Here is an 18,400-nt window from a genome sequence, read left to right as displayed (position 1 = left end):
TTGGGGGTAAGGATATTTCCTTTCTCCCCATCGCTGTCTTGGAAACCAGAAGGGAAGAGTGTGAGAGGCGCAGGAGGGAGAGAAAGGAAGAAAAGGAGAAAGGAGAAGAGCGAGCGAGTGAGCGAGAGCGCGTTTCTCTCCCCCTCCGCTTTTTTTTTTTTTTTTTTTTTTTAATGCTGAATGCTCGTGCCGCTTCTCTGAGGTCCATCTGGCTGAAGACTCTTCTGATCGGCTGCTCAAGCGACTGGCGACTTTAAAGGATTCTCCTTTATTCCTTTTATTTTGGGGGTGGGTGGGTGGGAGGGAGGGGGGAGCGCGTTTTGTTTCTTTTCACACTGGCCCTAAAGAGGATATATTAGAAGTTGAAAAGGAAGGGTGAGAAGCAGGCCGATGGCGCAAAGGGTACGTATTTTTTTTTAATCATAATTTCCAAGTAACATCATATTTAGTAAAATGGATCTTAGAGACGTTGTGGGGCCGGAGGGAGAGTTTTGCATTTTCTAGAACGCACGGGGGTGGGGTGGGGGGAAGAGGTAAATTAAGATATTTTATAAAATAGAAATTTGTTTTGAGAAATTCAAATACTTTAATAACTGCATGATTCAGTTGGAGAGACCTAGGTCAGACTTTTCCTTAAAGATAGATGTATATTCAGAATTCCTTGGTCCTGTTAATTCATATCACTTGGTCATTTAGTGGAAAGAAACGCTGCCTAAACGTAGCCTCGAAACAGAACTTAAGTCCTTTTAATATTGCTTTCAGTTTAGGCATTCTAAATTTGTCTTTGGCCTTTTCAGATATGCTAATAATATCTTCACAAATAATAAATAACTTTTTAAACTATTGTAAGTTTACATACGTGCTGGGGATTTATTTAGAGAAGCCCATGGACCATAGTTAAGATGTTGTTCCCACAATTAGGGCAAGAGACAAAATTATACACACGTGTACCTAGAGCCAGAATTTATTATTTAATTCTTTGATATGAAACTTCACCAGAATGAAGTTTCCTGAACTACAAAACAACTGAGATTTTTTGAAGAATAGTAGAGCCAAAAAATGTATTTAGAAGGCCATGCAACTTTTAAATATATTCGGTGGCACTGTTTTGTCACCCTATCCTCTATAAAGTTACCCGATTGTTTATCTTGCATTTAGTTTTACAGCTCAAGTAGTGTCAAGAGCTTTACTTATATTTGTCCTTAAGAAATTGAAATGGCAACGTGTGATATTCCTGACCCCCCCCCCCAGACACATCCTTTCACCTGAGGAATTCTAACATTCGGCTTCTCTACTAAGGAGGAAAAGTATTTTAAGTTTAATTGCCCCGCAGGAGAAGCAAAGCCAGTCAGCAGACGAAACTTTAGAATAGGGACAGTACTATATAGCACGTAAAAGAAAACACACTGCCTCTTCCTCAAGAAAATACACGGCCTTAGAACTGTCCCAAATATATTTGAAGTCTGATATTTGTGCATTTGACTTCTCAACAATAGGAAAATTAAATTGAAAACAGAAGGACTGCTTTCCAACTATTCTGTTTATTCATTATACAAAAATTCCCCCAAACAAATCCCCAATCTAACTTTACTTTCCTTATCCTTTCCCACAAAAGACTGGAAAGGAAAGAATCTCCAAGAAATTTCCCTGAGAGCCATTCTAAATGGAGCTTTCTATTTTCGTGCACCGTACCTTAGAGTGTCTTTGCAACATCAGGCAAGGTCTTCTCCACTTGGGGCTGCTTGCATGCACAACTGATGCCCACAGAGAAATCTCTTAAAAATAAAGGACTATCTTAATGCACGTGTTAATAATAGGTGTCCTCATTTTAACTTCTGCTGGGGAAGCCTACTGAACGAGGCAGCTTTTCAGCATGCATTTATGATGAATTGGACTCCAAAGCAGCCGGTCTACCATCCGTCTGTTAACTTTTTCCTTTCCATAAGATTGTTGTGCCAGGACCCCAGAAAGGACATACTTCTGATGGCCTACTGGAAAATTAATTGGCATCTATATTAAAAAATAATAATAAAGGGAGGGGAGTGAAAACCCTCACACTTAAAGCCAGGCCTTTTCCTGTTGTCTGATTTGGTGCCATCTCCCCTAACTTACAAGTCATTCTTCCCAACTCAACTCCCTGGCACACAAAGTTGCTTCCTCTCTTCTCCCCACCCCTGCATAAACTTCACTTCGGAATCGGCCTTCCTTTTGACCTTTTTCCCCCCCTTTTTCCCTCCTGTTTATTATGCAGTACGACGATTTACCCCATTACGGTGGGATGGATGGAGTGGGGATTCCGAGCACCATGTATGGGGACCCCCATGCCGCCAGATCCATGCAGCCTGTCCACCACCTGAATCATGGTCCTCCGCTTCACTCCCATCAATACCCGCACACAGCTCACACCAACGCCATGCCCCCCAGCATGGGTTCCTCTGTCAATGACGCTTTAAAGAGAGATAAAGATGCAATTTATGGGTAGGTACAGCTAGCATCAGTTTTATTCTCCGGAAAATGTGCTGCTTCTCCCTGGTTCTTTCTTTCTTTCTTTTTTTCACCACCCTTACTTACCCAGTGATCAAGGCCAAATGGAGCTCATTGCCTAGTCTCAAACTAGGAAAGCTGTAGAATGGGGGTGAATGTGCCACGGTGGGATTCCTTTACTGTGGTGATCTGCTCTTGCTAACCTCTGTTGGACCTCAAATAAAAATCCCCCCCCCCCATTCAAAGAATTTAATTGTTTTAGAAAGAAAATGCATGTGTCACTTTGCAAACTTTAGACTGCCTCCCCTCCCCCCTAAGATCTGGGAAGTATTGTGCAGAAAGAAAGGCCCTTCTCCCCATTTATTTTTTTTACCAACTTCAATACATTGAAGGCGGGATTGAAACTGTCCTTTGGTTGTTTTGGCTACAACTTTTTGCAATAAGCTGTAAAGTCGTGTGAAAAGTGGAGAGAGAGAGAATGAGAGATAGAATTTAAAAAAGAGAAAGAGGAAGAAGGAGAAAGAAAGGTTTTATGGTAGAAAATAAATAAAATAAAATAAATAAAAATAGAAGTTTCTCTGAAAGTAGGTATTTTTACGAAGTATTAAGAAATGTATTCATTACATTTATACAGAAATAAAATACGTTTTCTTTTCCTCTCCCTATACTAAGACTTTTTAAAGAACAACTTGACAGCTTCCTTTAAATTCAAATTTAAAAGGAGAACTTCAGGACTAATTGCACAATTCCTTCTACACCCCCTACCCCAAACTGAGTTTGGATAAGGTTTGGAGCTTATCTGATGTGGGATTTTTTTAAAAAATTTTTTTTTTAAGTGTGCAGCTTAATTTATTCCTTCAGTATAACTTCGGATGAATTTGCCTTTTGCAGTCACCACTGCTATTTACGGGAATCTGAAGAAATGCTGCATATTTAAGTACCATACTTTACCCCTTTGCGTGTCGATTACTTGCAGTTCTGCAGCCCCAAAGAGGTTAGAAGGGAAGGTGAATGGGAAGCTTGCAGATGAAAGGAGTATGATGTTGACTTAGTGAATAATAACCTATTAACACGTTAAAAATAAAGTTTAAAATGTGAAAAGTCACTAGTTCCGCAGTGTACCTTCACATCCAATAATAAGTCCGCATTACCTTACTGAGTTTGTGAAGGAAAAGCATAATCTCCAGATCCAACTGGGAGGAAGAGCTGGTGATCCACATATAAACAGTTCAAATTCCTTTCAGGGAACCTTTATTTCTCTGTCTCTCCCTCCCCCCCCACCCCATGGGGAAACTTTGACAATTTAGCTTACCCAAGTACCTTTCTTTAACCCGCTCCCCCTGAAAACAATTACAATAAATCCCAAGGCTAATTTCTCATTCCCCATCCCAGACCTAAAGTGCATGTGGGGGTGGGGGGCGAAGCTGGAGGGGGGGGCGGGAAGTGGATTCAAAATGGCTGCTAAATCCATTTGGTTAATAGTCTTAGCTAACGCTGCTCAGGTCCTCTGACCAGTTTTCAGATGGGCAACCCAGACTGGGTATCAGGGCTCGGATCCAGGTTTCTGGTTCTGCAGGGGAGGAGAGCGGTCTGTGCCGGGCTAGGCGCGTTGGAGCGCGCGGGGCTGGAAAGTTCACTTGCGGGAGGAGGTGGGGGGGGTCTTCTCCCAGACGGAGACCAGGCTTTGCCCGAAGCCCGGCCTCCTGGAGCCCGCGCGGCTCACGGGGGTCTTTGCTTTGGTGACTCTTACCCTTTTTTTCCCCCATTTCAGACATCCCCTCTTCCCACTCTTAGCACTGATTTTTGAGAAATGTGAACTAGCGACGTGCACGCCCCGGGAGCCCGGGGTAGCGGGAGGCGACGTTTGTTCTTCCGAATCTTTCAACGAAGATATAGCCGTGTTCGCGAAACAGGTCAGCAACCCCATCCTAGGGCCCCCTGATCCATGGTGCGCTTCCCCCGGGCCTGGGCGACCCTCCCGGGAAGAACGAGGACGGTTCGCCCGCCTCCTCCTAGCCTTGCCTTCATTCCTCGCAGCCCCTCGATTCCCTCTCGCTCCGGCTCTCCTCCCCTCCTCTCCGGAAGAGAGGGCAGCCCTCCGACCCACATTCTGACTTGAAGGGTCGCCCTAGGGCTTCGATTACCCCCTCCGCCCTCCTGGCCACTTTCCCAAGAAGACTGCCAGCTTCTGGGTCGCTGCTGGTGCATGGGGACATAGGCGCAGCAGACAGCTGTCCGGCAGGCTTAGCAAGCGCGCTGGGCACCTTTGCTTGAGTCTTTCGGCTCTTTCGGTTTTGGGGGTGGGTTTGTGGGGGTGCTTGTATGGGGAGGGGGTGCGATGTACTGTAGCAAGGGTAACGACGCAATACAACCGAGTTGTCTCGGCCTCTCAAACTGCTTTTTCTTTCTTTCTTTCTTTTTTTTTTTTAATTCCTTCGGCCCGGACTTTTCTACCCTGTGTCTAGATACGAGCAGAAAAACCCTTATTTTCTTCTAACCCCGAACTGGATAACTTGGTAAGAGTTCAGATACGTCTGCCCGACATACGTGTTTTCCCTGTTTTCTTAGGAGGCAAGTTTTCCCCCCCTTTTCCCCCCAGAATGCGGGTGGTGGATACTATAGTAAAAAAAACAACAACAACAACCCACAAGCTGGGGACTTTTTGAGGTCCAGGCAACCACATTTCAGGAGCACAATCCAAAAGCGAAGTTGGGTGGCGTGTCCGAGACATTTGCCTCATTTTACCTTAACTGCGATTATGCAAATCTCGAGGTATCTTTGCGTTAGAGACCGGTGGGTAGTCCTGGAATAATGGCAGTTTGAGGTAAAGATCTCGACTCAAATTGACTCTGAAAAAATTAAATTAGTCCTTTGCAATGGAAACTTATTCTCCTCAGCCTAGTTCCTAAATTTGCTTGGCTCTACTGGACCAGCAATATTACTATCTACATTACCGCTTGCTAAAGAAATATTTATGATCCGTGTAATTTGGCCAATTCATTGCAACAGCGGTCAAAAGTAAAAATCGGAGCTTTCTTTTTGTTAAACAGTCTGCAGAAAGACGGCTTTTAAGTTTTAGTGTTGCTGTAATAAATCAAAATATTCACACACATCAAAGCATATGCCTGCATATACAAGAAGGTACATACAGTGACTCCTGGATAGTAAACAGGAAGAGAAGTATTGGAGAAGCCCTAAAATCAGGGACAGAGACTTATATTGTTTTGTATTTTTACAGATGATCCAAGCCATACAAGTATTAAGGTTTCATCTGTTGGAATTAGAGAAGGTAACTCTCTCTCTTTTTCTTTTCCTCACCCCCTACCTAATAATATTTCATAAAGTTGAAGCTACAGCAGAATTTCTATAAATGTCTTTCCTTTTGGTAATTAGTGTCAAAACCAATCATGGCATCCATTTCTCATCGCAGTTTAATTACAATTTCAGCCACTAAAAATCTGGATCACTAACGCCCTGGCCTTGTATCTCTTTTTACTACCTTTGCACAAATGCATTGGGTAATATTTTAGAAGGATGCTTGTCTTTCGGCTTGTGCTTCTTCCCGTAGGATAGCTATTTCTACCTAGGTACTTTAGTTTTCAGTTAGTTTTTCAGGGTTCTCCCTCCCCCCCCTTTCCCCTTTTTTCTTTTAAAGAGCCATCTGCAGGGTCACACACAGGGCACAGTTTGTCCTGCAACATTTTGCAGAAACAAGCCAGAGTTGCTAGATGTGTCAGTTTCTTGTTTCTTTTGTGGGGGCTACTCCTTCCTTTTCCCAAGAAGGCAGTCATCAGATCGATCTGAATATGTGTTCTACTACTAATAATAATACTATGGAACCCAAGCACATTTCAAAGTAGGACTGGACTAGAAACATTTCAGAGCCTCCTGGAATATTGTTTCTACCCTTAATTATATATATTAAGGGTAGAAACAATATTCTACCCTTATATGATATTTATGCATACAATAAAAGGGGATGGGGGATGAATGAGGCCATTTTAGACATTCCCCCCCCCCAACGGTAGCAAGTGACCTGCTTGTGCTTTGCAATAAATGGTTAATATGGGCCTGTTTGCAGTGGAAAAAATATTACAGCTGCTCAAAAAGTGAAGTCGTGGATTCACGTACTTTTAGAGCATTCAGCTTTTTGTACAATTGGAGCAAGGGATCTTTTGTGTCCACAGACTCCTTGGGAAAAGGCTTGTGATGTTATAACGGGGTAAAATTAAACAGTTTACCTTAAATGTCATCCATGCAGGCTACCTCGCTAATAGTCACAGCTCTGAGAGCAGATGAATTTAACACGGGTGTTGAATATGTTGTAGGCTGTGAATCATCTTGTCACTGTCAATTTTCTGGGATATCTCTATTTTGCCAGAAAAAGAAAGTTCTTCTTAATTCTGAATGCATCTCGGGGGAATAATTGCAGTCTGTTTCCCCCTATTTAGAACTTTTGATGTCAGGCGAGGGGGGAGGGGAATTGATTGCTCTTGTCAATTTCACTTAACATGCCCTTGATTATATTTTGGTGTTGTTACCTTTGTCATAATGCAGGTACACGAATTGTGTGACAATTTCTGCCATCGGTACATTAGCTGTTTGAAAGGGAAAATGCCAATCGATTTGGTGATAGACGATAGAGAAGGCGGATCAAAATCAGACAGCGAAGACATAACGAGATCAGCAAACCTAACAGATCAGGTATGGTCATCTCCAGCTTTGCAGTTGCTGTGCAAATCTGTATGCAGATCGTTTGCCGGGTCACTACGCCCTCTTTTATTATTTGCATATGATTAAGTCCCTTTTGGATAAATTTCCATCGAAATGAAAATTTTTGAATAATGTGGCTATTATTACTTCATTAAGTCTTGCTCCGGGATTCGACCTGGCGGAATGAGCTTGTAAAAGCATTGCCTTCAAACTTGACCTGCTCCTTGTCGCTTTTAATTTTTGTCTTTATTTTATTTACTCCCTTTTTTTAATGACAATAGAAGGCTCTACTTGTGAATCGTGGGGGCTTCCGGGAAAAGGGATGCTAGAAAGGGGTGGGAGAGGGGAAAAGAGAGAGAGAGGGAGAGTCAAATCCGAGATTGGTGGTCTGGGGAAAGAAGACAAGAGAAGGTTTGAAATCTAGCAAACGTTGGCTATTTTCTTCCTGTCTCTATGGTTCATTAGCCTGTCTTGTCAGTTTTCCTTGGCCGAACGCTTTTAGACCTCAGTGAGCATTGCTTTGTACGAAGATTGCCTGCTGAAAGGGCATTGGGCTTTATTGGATGTAGCAGAAAAAGAAATAATAAAATCAGGAGAAGCAGCAAGAGATAGTGAGGGAAAGAATGATGTTGCGGTTGCTCTGTGTCATCTCTGCCTCTTTGGCTGCCCCCTTAGTTGGGGTATCTGTGGGCCCTGTGCAATCTATGCGGGGCACGTCTGAACCGTCCAACTTCACCTGGCTCCCTGTGCTCATGCCTGAACTTTTGCCTCGCTGGAATAAGGTGTGTTTCCTTTTGAAAGGAAAACAAAAGTATCATTTTGGTTTAAAACGGAGAAGTGATATTAACTAATCAATGCTCCTTAACACTACAATGATTGGCCGTAGTGCGTTGCGGAAGGTGACAATAATGGGCAATGCCGGTGGTTTAGTTGCAATTACTGCCTCCTTTGAAAAGAAACAGATTCCAACCCCCCCTCCCAACTTTCTTCCTTCTTTATGACCTGTTATGTTGGAGACTTCTGAAAGCCAAAGAGACTTCTGGACTGTAGCTCTAGACAGACTTTTTGTTTGGTTTTGCGGGAAATCAAAGCAGGCAGAGTTCTTGTTTTGAGAAGGCATTGATCAGAATGTTGTTGGCTTGATTAAGGCGATTTTATGCCTCAGTTCGGTTCAAGGTGCTCCTCATCTGCTGCTCCCTCTTTTTGGTGACTGGTGTCCGTTCCTGGGGATGGTACAGAAGGTAAAGCAACGTGTTGATCGCAGCCTTGAGATTTTTATGAAGCCCTTGGACAAAATGCCCGTTTTTGAAAAGTATTCAATGAGCAATGGAAGATTTGTAAGTCGGTTGTAATTTTGCTTGTCAGGATCTCATTCCCTGCATGTATACATGGGTGGGCCGGCAGTGGTCTCTGCTGACTTTTTAGACCTTGGAAGGAGGTTGGCTGCGGTTTGGTGGGGGGGTCTGGTGCGCCCCGTTAGATATCGCTGACTGTAGTTGAAGAGGGCTGTTGTGGAATCAAAATTGTAATCCAACAAGTCTAACGAGAAAATAGGTTTCTAAAAGCTTCAGAGTGCTTGGTACATAAAGCTATTTGAGCAAATTACAAGAACCGCTTAGGGGCATGAATGAAATCAACACTTTAATTGCGTCCAAAATGAAGATTTATGCCCCATTTTCCCAATGAATCATTATTTTGTTAAAGCGGAAGCAAAATATGGGAGTTTTGTTGTTGTTGTGCTCAAGGAAAGAAACCGAGGAACTTGATTTACCCCCTTCAATTCCTTCTCACCCGCACCTCTCTTTCATTCTCTACATTGCCAAGACGTTGACAAACTTCCCCAAAGTTTAGACGCGGCAAATATGCGAGCGCGCACACACGCATATTGATACCCTTTAAAAACTTTCCGATATTTGTTTATAGCGGCTCATGTGAGCTTTAATAGGCCATCTCTGAATTGTCTTTTTTTTTTTTTTTTGGTCTCTTCAAAGCAGAGAAGTTAATGGGCGGCTGAATATTTCCTCCTTCCCCCCTTTTTTTTAAACCCCCAATCCACTTTGGGGAAGGTTCCTTGCCTTTCGCCTGCCAGACCATTCCGAGCCCGGCGGAGAAGCTACAAGTATCCCTTGGCCCCGTGCTTAACGTTACTGCGCCTGCGCCGTCTGGTAGTTTGCCCATTTCTCAGCCTGTGTTGCGAAGGCTACGGCGCGTTCCTCGGAGATACCCCCGCAAGGCTTGATCTCTTGTTTCCTCAAAAGACGCCCTTTCTCTCTCTCCCGAGGGAGAGAGCGAAGTTCCCCCCTTTTCTTTGTTACGAATGTGGCCCAACCAGTTTACAAGCAGGTCGCCTTGTCTGTTTTTAGGCTGGCCTGTGGATGGCAGGTCCCTTTACTGTACGACCAGGACCCGGTTCATCTACGTATGGTGGCAAAAAAATAAAATAAAAATAAAAACGAAGAGACCAAACCAAAAGCGTAGGCATTTGAATAAAAGGGGCGACTCAAAAATGGTGCTACAAGCCTCCCTTCGGTATTCTGCGAACCGCCCAGGCTCGTTAAGCCAATTCATCCTTAACGTCTCCAGAGTTTGGTCACCTTTCTTCGCCTCTATAGCAGAGCCTTAGTAGCCTCCCGGGAACAAAAGCGAGCCAAAGCGTGGGTTTGGCGGGAGAAAGAGAAATGTGAATCCTCGTTTTTTGTTTTTCTGTCAGCGAAGGCGAAGACGGCTGGCCGCCCTTCTAGCCAAGCCTCCAGCCAAAGGCAACCTCAGAGACCTGGACAACCGATCCCGGGTTCTGCGCTGGCTGGCGCCCCCTTCTGCTCAACGGTGCTCACGGCCCTTTCTGAAGAAGCGAGCGCCGGCCGGGCTTTAATAAGACTAAACTGGGGTTGGACTGGAGAATCCACTTTTTGCTTGTTTGGAGTAGTTCTTTGGCCTTCCGAGAGAGCGCAGGTGGAGACAGGCGTTCAAGGGAGAAGATGGTGGAAGGCGACAGGGCTTTTTGGGGGGGGTGGGGGGTGGGGGGAGGGAGGCGGCGGGAAACAACGAAAGAAGCGGCCGTCTGAATCCCTCAATGTCACCCGAAGACCGAAAGAGACGCTCAGGGCGCAGGAGGTTCCAGCAAGAGGTTGCGAGGGCGCCTACATATCTGCCCTGCGTGAGCGGACAGTCTTGTCCTGGAAAGCAGTTGTCTGAAGCCTTCCTCTTCCCCTACTTCCTTCCAGGCCTACATAAATTAACACGTTTCCTCCCCCTCCCCCACTGTATGTGTGTATGTGTGTATGTATGTATGTATGTGTATGTTGTATACACACACACACACACTGGGGATATATATATATATTTTCTTACTTCTTCGTAGGATTTATGTGTGTTTTTCCTCTAGCCAGGTTTTTCCTACCTAACCAAGGTTTTTTTGTAGCCCTAGCTCAGAAAAACCTGGATGTGATTCCACTGAGCTAGGGCTGCAGCAAAACCTTGGTTACCTAGGAAAAACCTGACTAGAGGAAAAACATATGTATGTATGTATATAGCTCCCGTCGCTGAAAGCAGGCCGCGAGCTCAGAGATTTACCTCGGGGAGACGGGGGAAAAAATAAGACGGCTGTTTGCTGTGTGGAGGTTGGAAACCGAGAGGCTCCCGCGGCCGCGCAGAAAAAAGGCGGGCTTGCGGGCCTAACAGAGCCTCAGGGGGAAGCGCTCAGGTCGTCGTTCCCCTCACCGCCCGCTATCCCTCCTTCGGTCCTCTTTCGCAGCCTCCTCAGTTCCACGCTCGGGGCGTCCCGGTTTCACACACCCCCTCCACGGGAAAGGTGCCCGGAGGCCTGCGAAATGGCGAACAGCGTCTGGTGTTTAAGGGCGGGTCCGTGAGCAAGTTAGGGATGAAGGAAGGGCATCGGTTTTTTTGGGGGGGGGCGCTGAGGAAGGTTTTTTGCTCCTTGGGGTGTGTGGTGGGGGGGGGGAAGAGAGAAGAGTGTAAGCAACAGAGCTTGGAGGCAGGCAGAGGTCACCCTGTGCTTCCCTTGGCCTCCTGCTGAGGTTTAGTCATGCCCTGACGGCATGTCCAAGGAAGACAATGGGGCAAGTGGGCAGGGATGGGAAAAGCACCGAAGAGGGAAGAAAGGCACCAAAGAAGCCAGCAATTGTGTCTGCTCTCAGCTACACCCGCCCAGCGGGAAAAGGAGGAATAAGGGAGAGCAAGTGGCCCAGGGCTTGCTCTGCCTTTGAGGCTTGAGTAGGCCTTTGTGACTCTGGTATCACTGGTCTGCTGCTATTCAGTGGTGGCAGGGAGCCTCAGTGACACCCGACCTTTTCTCTAAGGAACCTTCTACATTGGGAAAGGAAGACGATTGTATGGGCACACTTTAGTTAACTAGTGTGTGTGTGTGAGAGAGAGAGAGCGCGCGCATGTGTTAAATTAAACCAGGCAACATTTAAGAGGGAATCCTTGCTGCTCTAGAAGAGGTTAGGTATGTGTCAGGTAGAAGGCATATTTTATTTCAGAATCTAGTGGAGGGAATAAAAATCATCGCCCTGTCTCCTTGAACTGGCCATCTGCTTATAGAGAGTGAAGGAAATTTATGGGACTTGGGTAGAGGTGAGAAATCACCATAATGTAACAATTGTCTTAGCCCAGCAGATTGACTTTCAGAGCCTAAAATATTTTTTTGGAAATAACGTTTATCTCCAGAATAAATACCTTTTTTTTTTTAAAAAAAAATCAACTTAAAATAGTTGTACAATTTGTATAGAAATTTTGTACAAAGCTGACTAGAAAATTGAAAATTTAGGATTGAGAATGGTGATGGAGAGTTAATTTCTAAGAATTTTTTTCCTTGAAACTTGTATGCGGATTGCTTGTATTAATACAGAGCATGCGAAGTTCAACTTTGGAATATACCAAAACAAAATAAAAACTGCACACCTTTTAATTTAACAGATGAGCTGGTATGGAACTTGCTATTTAAAACTGAAAAGTGGGTTTGATCCACTTATCCAGTTTATTTCCAACAATTATGAAACTACCATGCTCTTCCTCCTCCCTCCCCTTCACTCAAAATATATTCATTTTAAAAGCAAAACCTATTGACTTCAATACTTAAGTTCCATCTTAAGCTCACTTATTTTGACATAACAAGTAAACATACCTCAGAATTATAAATCTTGCACAAATTAAATTGAGCCTCATTTGCACGTCTAAGGAGTGATTAGCCTTTAATATTAGCTCACAGATTATATTGTGAATACGTGAGTAGGTTGTTTCCCTTAATGTAAGTTGACTCTTTATCCAGTTTTGAAATGAACCTTGTGTACTAGTATCAGGATGTTAAATTGCACTTAGTTACATATTTTAAAAATTGGAAGATTTACAGAATTTATATTTTTATTGTTTATCTGTTTATCTGTTTACCTGGAATATATATTTAGTAAAATACTTATGGTTACAATGTAGCAATAAAGCAGTACCTGTACATATCAACTTTTATATCCATGTTATATATTTACGATTTAGTTGTTTTGGATGTTGGTTAATAAGCTTTTAAATACTTTATTGCATTTTTAAAAAGAACATGTTTTTATTACCAATAGATATTAATGTATCTTATTCTCAGCATTTTATGCCATCATAGCAACTGTTGACAGTTAAACTGCAATTTTGAAATACTTTTATTGAAGAATTGACTTATTTTGTTGCATTAGTATTTACTTCTGTGAAAATATGGATAGGATTGTGCTACATAATTCTAACTGTGGTAATTTAACAATGCTAAGCAGATCCAAAACCAAGCTTCCTTTAAATCACTTGGATTTGTTTTTTAGTAAAAGTGATTCTGATAGCTTGTACATTCATATAAATTCCACTTTCCCTGAAGGGAAACTGTAGATAAATACTGCAACAGTTTACAAAACAATAACAAACACTGTGAATTGGTCATTAGTAGCATTCTGCCAAGTGATGAGAAGCCTATTAGATTTTTTTGAGCATGGTAAAATTCTTCTTATCCTCATAGAAGGATAAGTCCTTTTAAGGATAAAGTTATAACTTATTGCTACTCGATGTATTGTAATTTAAATAATCACTTCTAAGTATTAAACAATGTTTCTATATAAGCCTTTCTGCTAGAAGGATGTTCAGAGTAGATGATAATAGTTTCTTTCCCAGAATTAACTACAGGTTTTAGCATGTCAAAATAGTAGCTTCTACAGATTATCACTACATTTGATATACCTTCAGGAGACAAACTGATTTATTATAATTAACAAGCTGTTTTATAGGAACTGGAGTTTGAATTTGTGAATGTAAATAAATGTATATTTAATTAGGTGTTAAATTTAATGAAGTTCGATGCCACTTTTTTCTTTGCAAGGGCTCCGCTTTGTATCGCCAACAAATCAGTTAAATATCTATATAGTTCTTAAAATGTTTATCAGAATAAATAATCATTTAAGAACATCAAGGTGCTCCTTGTTGCTGGTAGGAAAATGTATATGTGGATATACAGTCTCAGACTAAACAGAACAAAGTGGTCCCGTAAATCATAGAAGAGGGTGTTGGTTTCATAGGTAATTCTTATCCTTTCAACCAGTGCCCAGGGAGTCTTCACTGTAAGTTGCTTCATCTCAGCTTTCAGGTGCCACTGGGTGAGCTGTAAAAGATTATGACACTTACCTTTCAATAATGTATATGCAAGTTGCTTTTATTGACTAGAGATTTTTTTTTGAAGACACCGCAGTATAAAATAATTGCTAGCACAGATCCAAATAAAATGTGTGAGCATATACGCAATGTATTCAGGCAACAGTATTTTTCTTGTGTAAAATAAATGTTAACAAATATAAAAATAATAATCTTTGACAGAATCATCATTTAATCTTCCTATGTAAGCCAAATGCAGTATGTATATAGAAATATAAATGGAAACTGGCAAACAGCCAAATTCCTATAGGGGCTAGCAGAGAAATGATAAAAAAAAAATGAAATAAAGAGTTCTTGTGAGGAGGTCTATAATTCAACATTATTTGATTCCACTGTCAAGGAAATTGTTGAAGGGATAGTAAACTGATACTAGAATCTCAGTCATTTTTTAAGAGTCTTAAATGTTTGCAACCTTGATGCGTGGATGGTCGTAGACGGGTTATAGGATTTGAGATATAATAGTAATCCTCGTATTTAGTTGAAATACATAGGTTACAGTAATTAAAAAACAGAGCAAGCAGAAGCACAAAAGCTTTACATAGATCGCAAACATTCTTCTGTGGAGGAATATTATTTAATTTTCCTCTTGGTAGCAGGTTACTGGAAAAGACAAAAGAGCTTTACAGCCTGCTCATAAACACATGGCTTCAATGTACATCTCACTGAAATCAATACAACATACATTCCCATGTTATACTTTTGGTTTGGGGTAATGATGTCAGTCAGTTTAAGGCAAGTTGTCTGATGAAATTTATTTTTAGATTGAAGTTCCAGACTTAAACTCTCCAGTTAGGAAGATTGGACTTGGAGCTAATAAGGCTTCTAGATAAAAGTGTACATTTTAGAGTGTGGCAGAATTATGAAACTAAACACTTAACTAAAGAGCTGAATGCAATGACTGAATAGCTTGTAAATATATTCATCAAGTATGTATCTGCAACGTGCACAAATTTATCTGAAAAGAAGATATGCTCATTGCTCTATGCAAGCATATTTAAGATAGTAGCCTAAATAAGCCCGTTTAGGAACTTACTTTCAGGCAATAATCTTAGCTTCAAAATTTAAATGATTAAATCCTGAAAATTGATGTTTCAACAAAATGAGAATATAGTTAGTTATAATTAAAAATTGTGTGAACATATTCTTCACAAACTTTCTAGGAACACATACTAGAATTGAAATTCACAAATGTTTGGGGATTGATTACATCCCCACGATATTGGAGTTTCTTCAGGTGTGCATGAGCTTGGTCTTAATTTAAGAAAGAAGCCAACAAATCATAGTAAATTTCAGTTTGTGTGTTATATAAATTATCAAAAGTGTGAAATGACTAAAGCATACTAACCGGAATATGTATTATAATAAAATTGTATATGTGGTTCTTGGTAAAGTTGAGGCTAACATTTATTGTAATTTTAAATTAAGTTTTTTGTGGGAGGGCTTCCAAATTTGGAATCATTGCTATTTGTTGACCTAACTGGGGATATGTTGGATAACGAACTACCTTATGACATATTGAGATTGTCTGACAGTAAGATTTTGTGATATCTATCTCATACACAGAATACATATTTCTGAGTAATTTTAATGAGACTTTGTAAGCAAAACTAAATATGGAAGTTGTTACTGTATATGATCAAAGCAGTATGTACAGCATTCTGTGGAGTTCATTTAGCATATATTAGCTCTCTCTCTGTCTCTCTGTCTCTAAGTCTTATGCCAGAAATGTTAGAGAAGGAAGAAGAAAAAAGGCAACCAGAGCATGTGCTGTCTATAATATTAATTATATTCAGTACAATGGTTGATTTGTTCCTTAGAATATTGCCTCATTTCTATTGTTTGAAGTGCACAAGAAACATAATCTTAAGAAATATGAAGCCTTGAAAATTAATCTGTAGATGGAAGCACATTTCGTGTAAATAAATGAAATATTCACTGAAACATAAATTGTGAACCTTAATCCAAAGAAGAATGCTTAGGAATAGAATTCCTAATTACAGAATTCATCAAAATAATGCTTCAAACATGTTCTTACTAAATAAATGCCCACGTACACCTAGAGTTACTTCAGTTAGTTCAGTTGTCAATAGTGAACATTGCAGCAGGAATGTTAAAACAAAATATTTTATTTTTTAAAGTAGCTAATTGCATTGATGATATGTAATCTGTAAGATTTATATCCATATAGTTCTAAAAGTGAAAGAACGAACGTCTTGACCGTACAGCACTATTCTACTAATCTTAATATTTTAGAAATTATCATTCCATATCATTCCATTCTATCATTCCACTTTTGATAAAATCAATACAATATTTTATTAATTTGCTTTGTTCATTAGCATAACCATTTAAACATTTTAATTGTGTATATTGCTTTATTTAAATAGATACATACTCTCTTTATATCTAGCTGAATCAAATCAGTGTTTCTTCTTTTTTCAGTTTTTCTAATTATCCATATATTATTAGTGATAGAAAAACACTGCACTGCACTTGTTCTAATTATTATCTGTTTTATAATTCAAATCTATTGAACATTTAATTGTTTCTTCCTACTTTCTGTTTCTAATGCTCTCTATATTAGTGCATGTTCCACAGTCAGTGTTGTAAAACTATTTCCATTATTTTCAGTAGACTCCATTAAATACGAATAGTTTTAAGAAAGCAACTGAGTATCCAGTGTTGAATACACTTACCTGGGAGTAAATTCCATTGAACTCAATAGAACTGGCTCCTGAGGAGACATATATTGAATTGACTGTCAGGAATGAAATAATATGTCTTTTGTCTTCTGTATGCTCCCACATCTAGCTCCTTGTGTTTTTCCTGCTCTTGTTACTTAATTTAGAGCCGATGCATGGTCCTGAGGTTTGAAATGTGTGCCCTTCTATGTAGAAGGAAATAGTTTAATGCAGAGAATGTAGGTGAAACTAGAACTCTTGCAATACATTGAGGCTGCTTTTGTTAATTTAGTGGAGATCACTGGAAAATCTCATTATGATCTATCATGTCTAGTTAAGGGTCTGGCATCTGTTAGTGTGTAGTGTGAATTTTTGACATGTTAGATCTGTATCAGCTTCTTCAGACTCAACATGTCAAATCTTGTTTGTTGGTTGTTTGGTAGCTATTTTATTTATCTTGGTTTTGTAAAGATATGTTTATGAAGTCAAGATCCAGAATGTTATTCATCCCTTTATGCTTTTCATACAGTCTTCAATAAGATTCCAATTGGAAACAGATATACTCAAGAGAAAGCACAATTAAAAAATGCCTTTTATTTAGGTGTGTTCACATAATAGGCTTTGTATACCGGTATTTTAATATTTTTAATTGTCCTATTTTTGACAAAAAAATGGCTTGAGTAGTATTGCGTACAATACTATATGCTCCGGATCAGGATATAAACGGCCATCTTTTATTTGATGGAACCTTCAAAATATGACTCTTTATGTTAAAGCGGTTTTTAAAAATGATATTAAGACTGCAAGAGAATATCCTGTTGTAGCCAGTTTCTGTTTTTAGCATGCTGTGTTTGAATACTGATGGCTGTGTAAAATAAAAACTATAATACCTTCAAATATAGTTTAGGTCATGAATATCTAACTCTTTTAATGTTTGTGAGTTAAATTAGTAGCTTTTAACAGCAACAGGATGCATAGCTGTTCTCTCAGTGGAAGCCTTAACTGGCCATATATGTACCTGACCAGAAAAACTCAATCTTCAAGTGATTATAGTGATATAACTTTTGAGGAACTGATTCAGAGGGCCACTACTTGCAAGTGATATAATGCAACACCCTCATTCTGCTATCCTTTAAGTTCTCATTCTCTCTCTCTTTCTCTCTCTCTCCCTCCCTCCTTCCCCTTCCCTCTCCCCCTTCCTTCCTTCCTTCCTTCCTTCCTTCCTTCCTTCCCTCTCTCTCTCTCTCTCTTTCTCTTTCTGGTATATAATGTTTATTAGTGGATGGTCCATATTCATGAAAATAGCCAATGGCTGTTTAGCAGCAATCACAGTTAGGAAGCATTAGTACAAATTAGGTTTTTTGATCTCTTTTTATTTTGTACTTTTATGGATCTCCATTTATTGCATTATCTAATTATTATACTTGATTTTCTATCTTGATAGTAAATGATCATAATCATAATTCCATTTTAAATTTATATGAAGAAATTTGTACAATGTTATTTTTTCTCTGGTGCATTTCAGTGTGGAACAGTACCATAAGGATGTTGTTACAGAAAAATTTACTAGCAACAAATTTGTGATATGCCAAATGTCCATGTATATTACTTTCTTAATTTAATTTTTTTTTAATTGGGCATATGGCTTTCCATTAAAATCATAGCTTTCTTAAACTTGTTTCAAAGGTAAACAAAGAAGCACAAATGTTAAGAATGAGGCTATTGCTGTCTGTAGTGTTGCTAAACGGATATTTCAAAATTAATGCAGCATTTAACACGAGCCATAAAATTCCACTCTAATTATTCTAAATAATATTGTATCTCAA

The 18,400-nt window shown here is 40.2% G+C and overlaps 1 protein-coding gene across 4 annotated transcripts in view; it reads left to right on the top strand.

Moving 5' to 3' along the window:
• Nucleotides 1–323: 323 nt before the first annotated feature.
• Nucleotides 324–18,400, top strand: part of MEIS1 (Meis homeobox 1) — a 176,784-nt gene continuing 158,707 nt past the window's right edge. For all 4 annotated transcript variants that reach the window (XM_070956510.1, XM_070956507.1, XM_070956524.1 and 1 more), the window contains exons 1-6: nt 324–402; nt 2,252–2,478; nt 4,256–4,397; nt 4,950–5,000; nt 5,723–5,773; nt 7,042–7,188. In XM_070956510.1, coding sequence (XP_070812611.1) covers nt 391–402; nt 2,252–2,478; nt 4,256–4,397; nt 4,950–5,000; nt 5,723–5,773; nt 7,042–7,188 — 630 coding nt within the window. In that variant the 5' untranslated portion in view covers nt 324–390. The remainder of the gene's footprint in view (nt 403–2,251; nt 2,479–4,255; nt 4,398–4,949; nt 5,001–5,722; nt 5,774–7,041; nt 7,189–18,400) is intronic.

This window comes from Pituophis catenifer, unplaced genomic scaffold (genome assembly GCF_029215685.1).
Source record: "Pituophis catenifer annectens isolate HBS135680 unplaced genomic scaffold, rPitCat1.0.hap2 SCAF_1, whole genome shotgun sequence".
NCBI classification, from domain to species: Eukaryota; Metazoa; Chordata; class Lepidosauria; order Squamata; family Colubridae; genus Pituophis; species Pituophis catenifer.
Note: the sequence above shows the minus strand (reverse complement) of the source record. Positions and strands in the feature narration are given on the sequence as shown.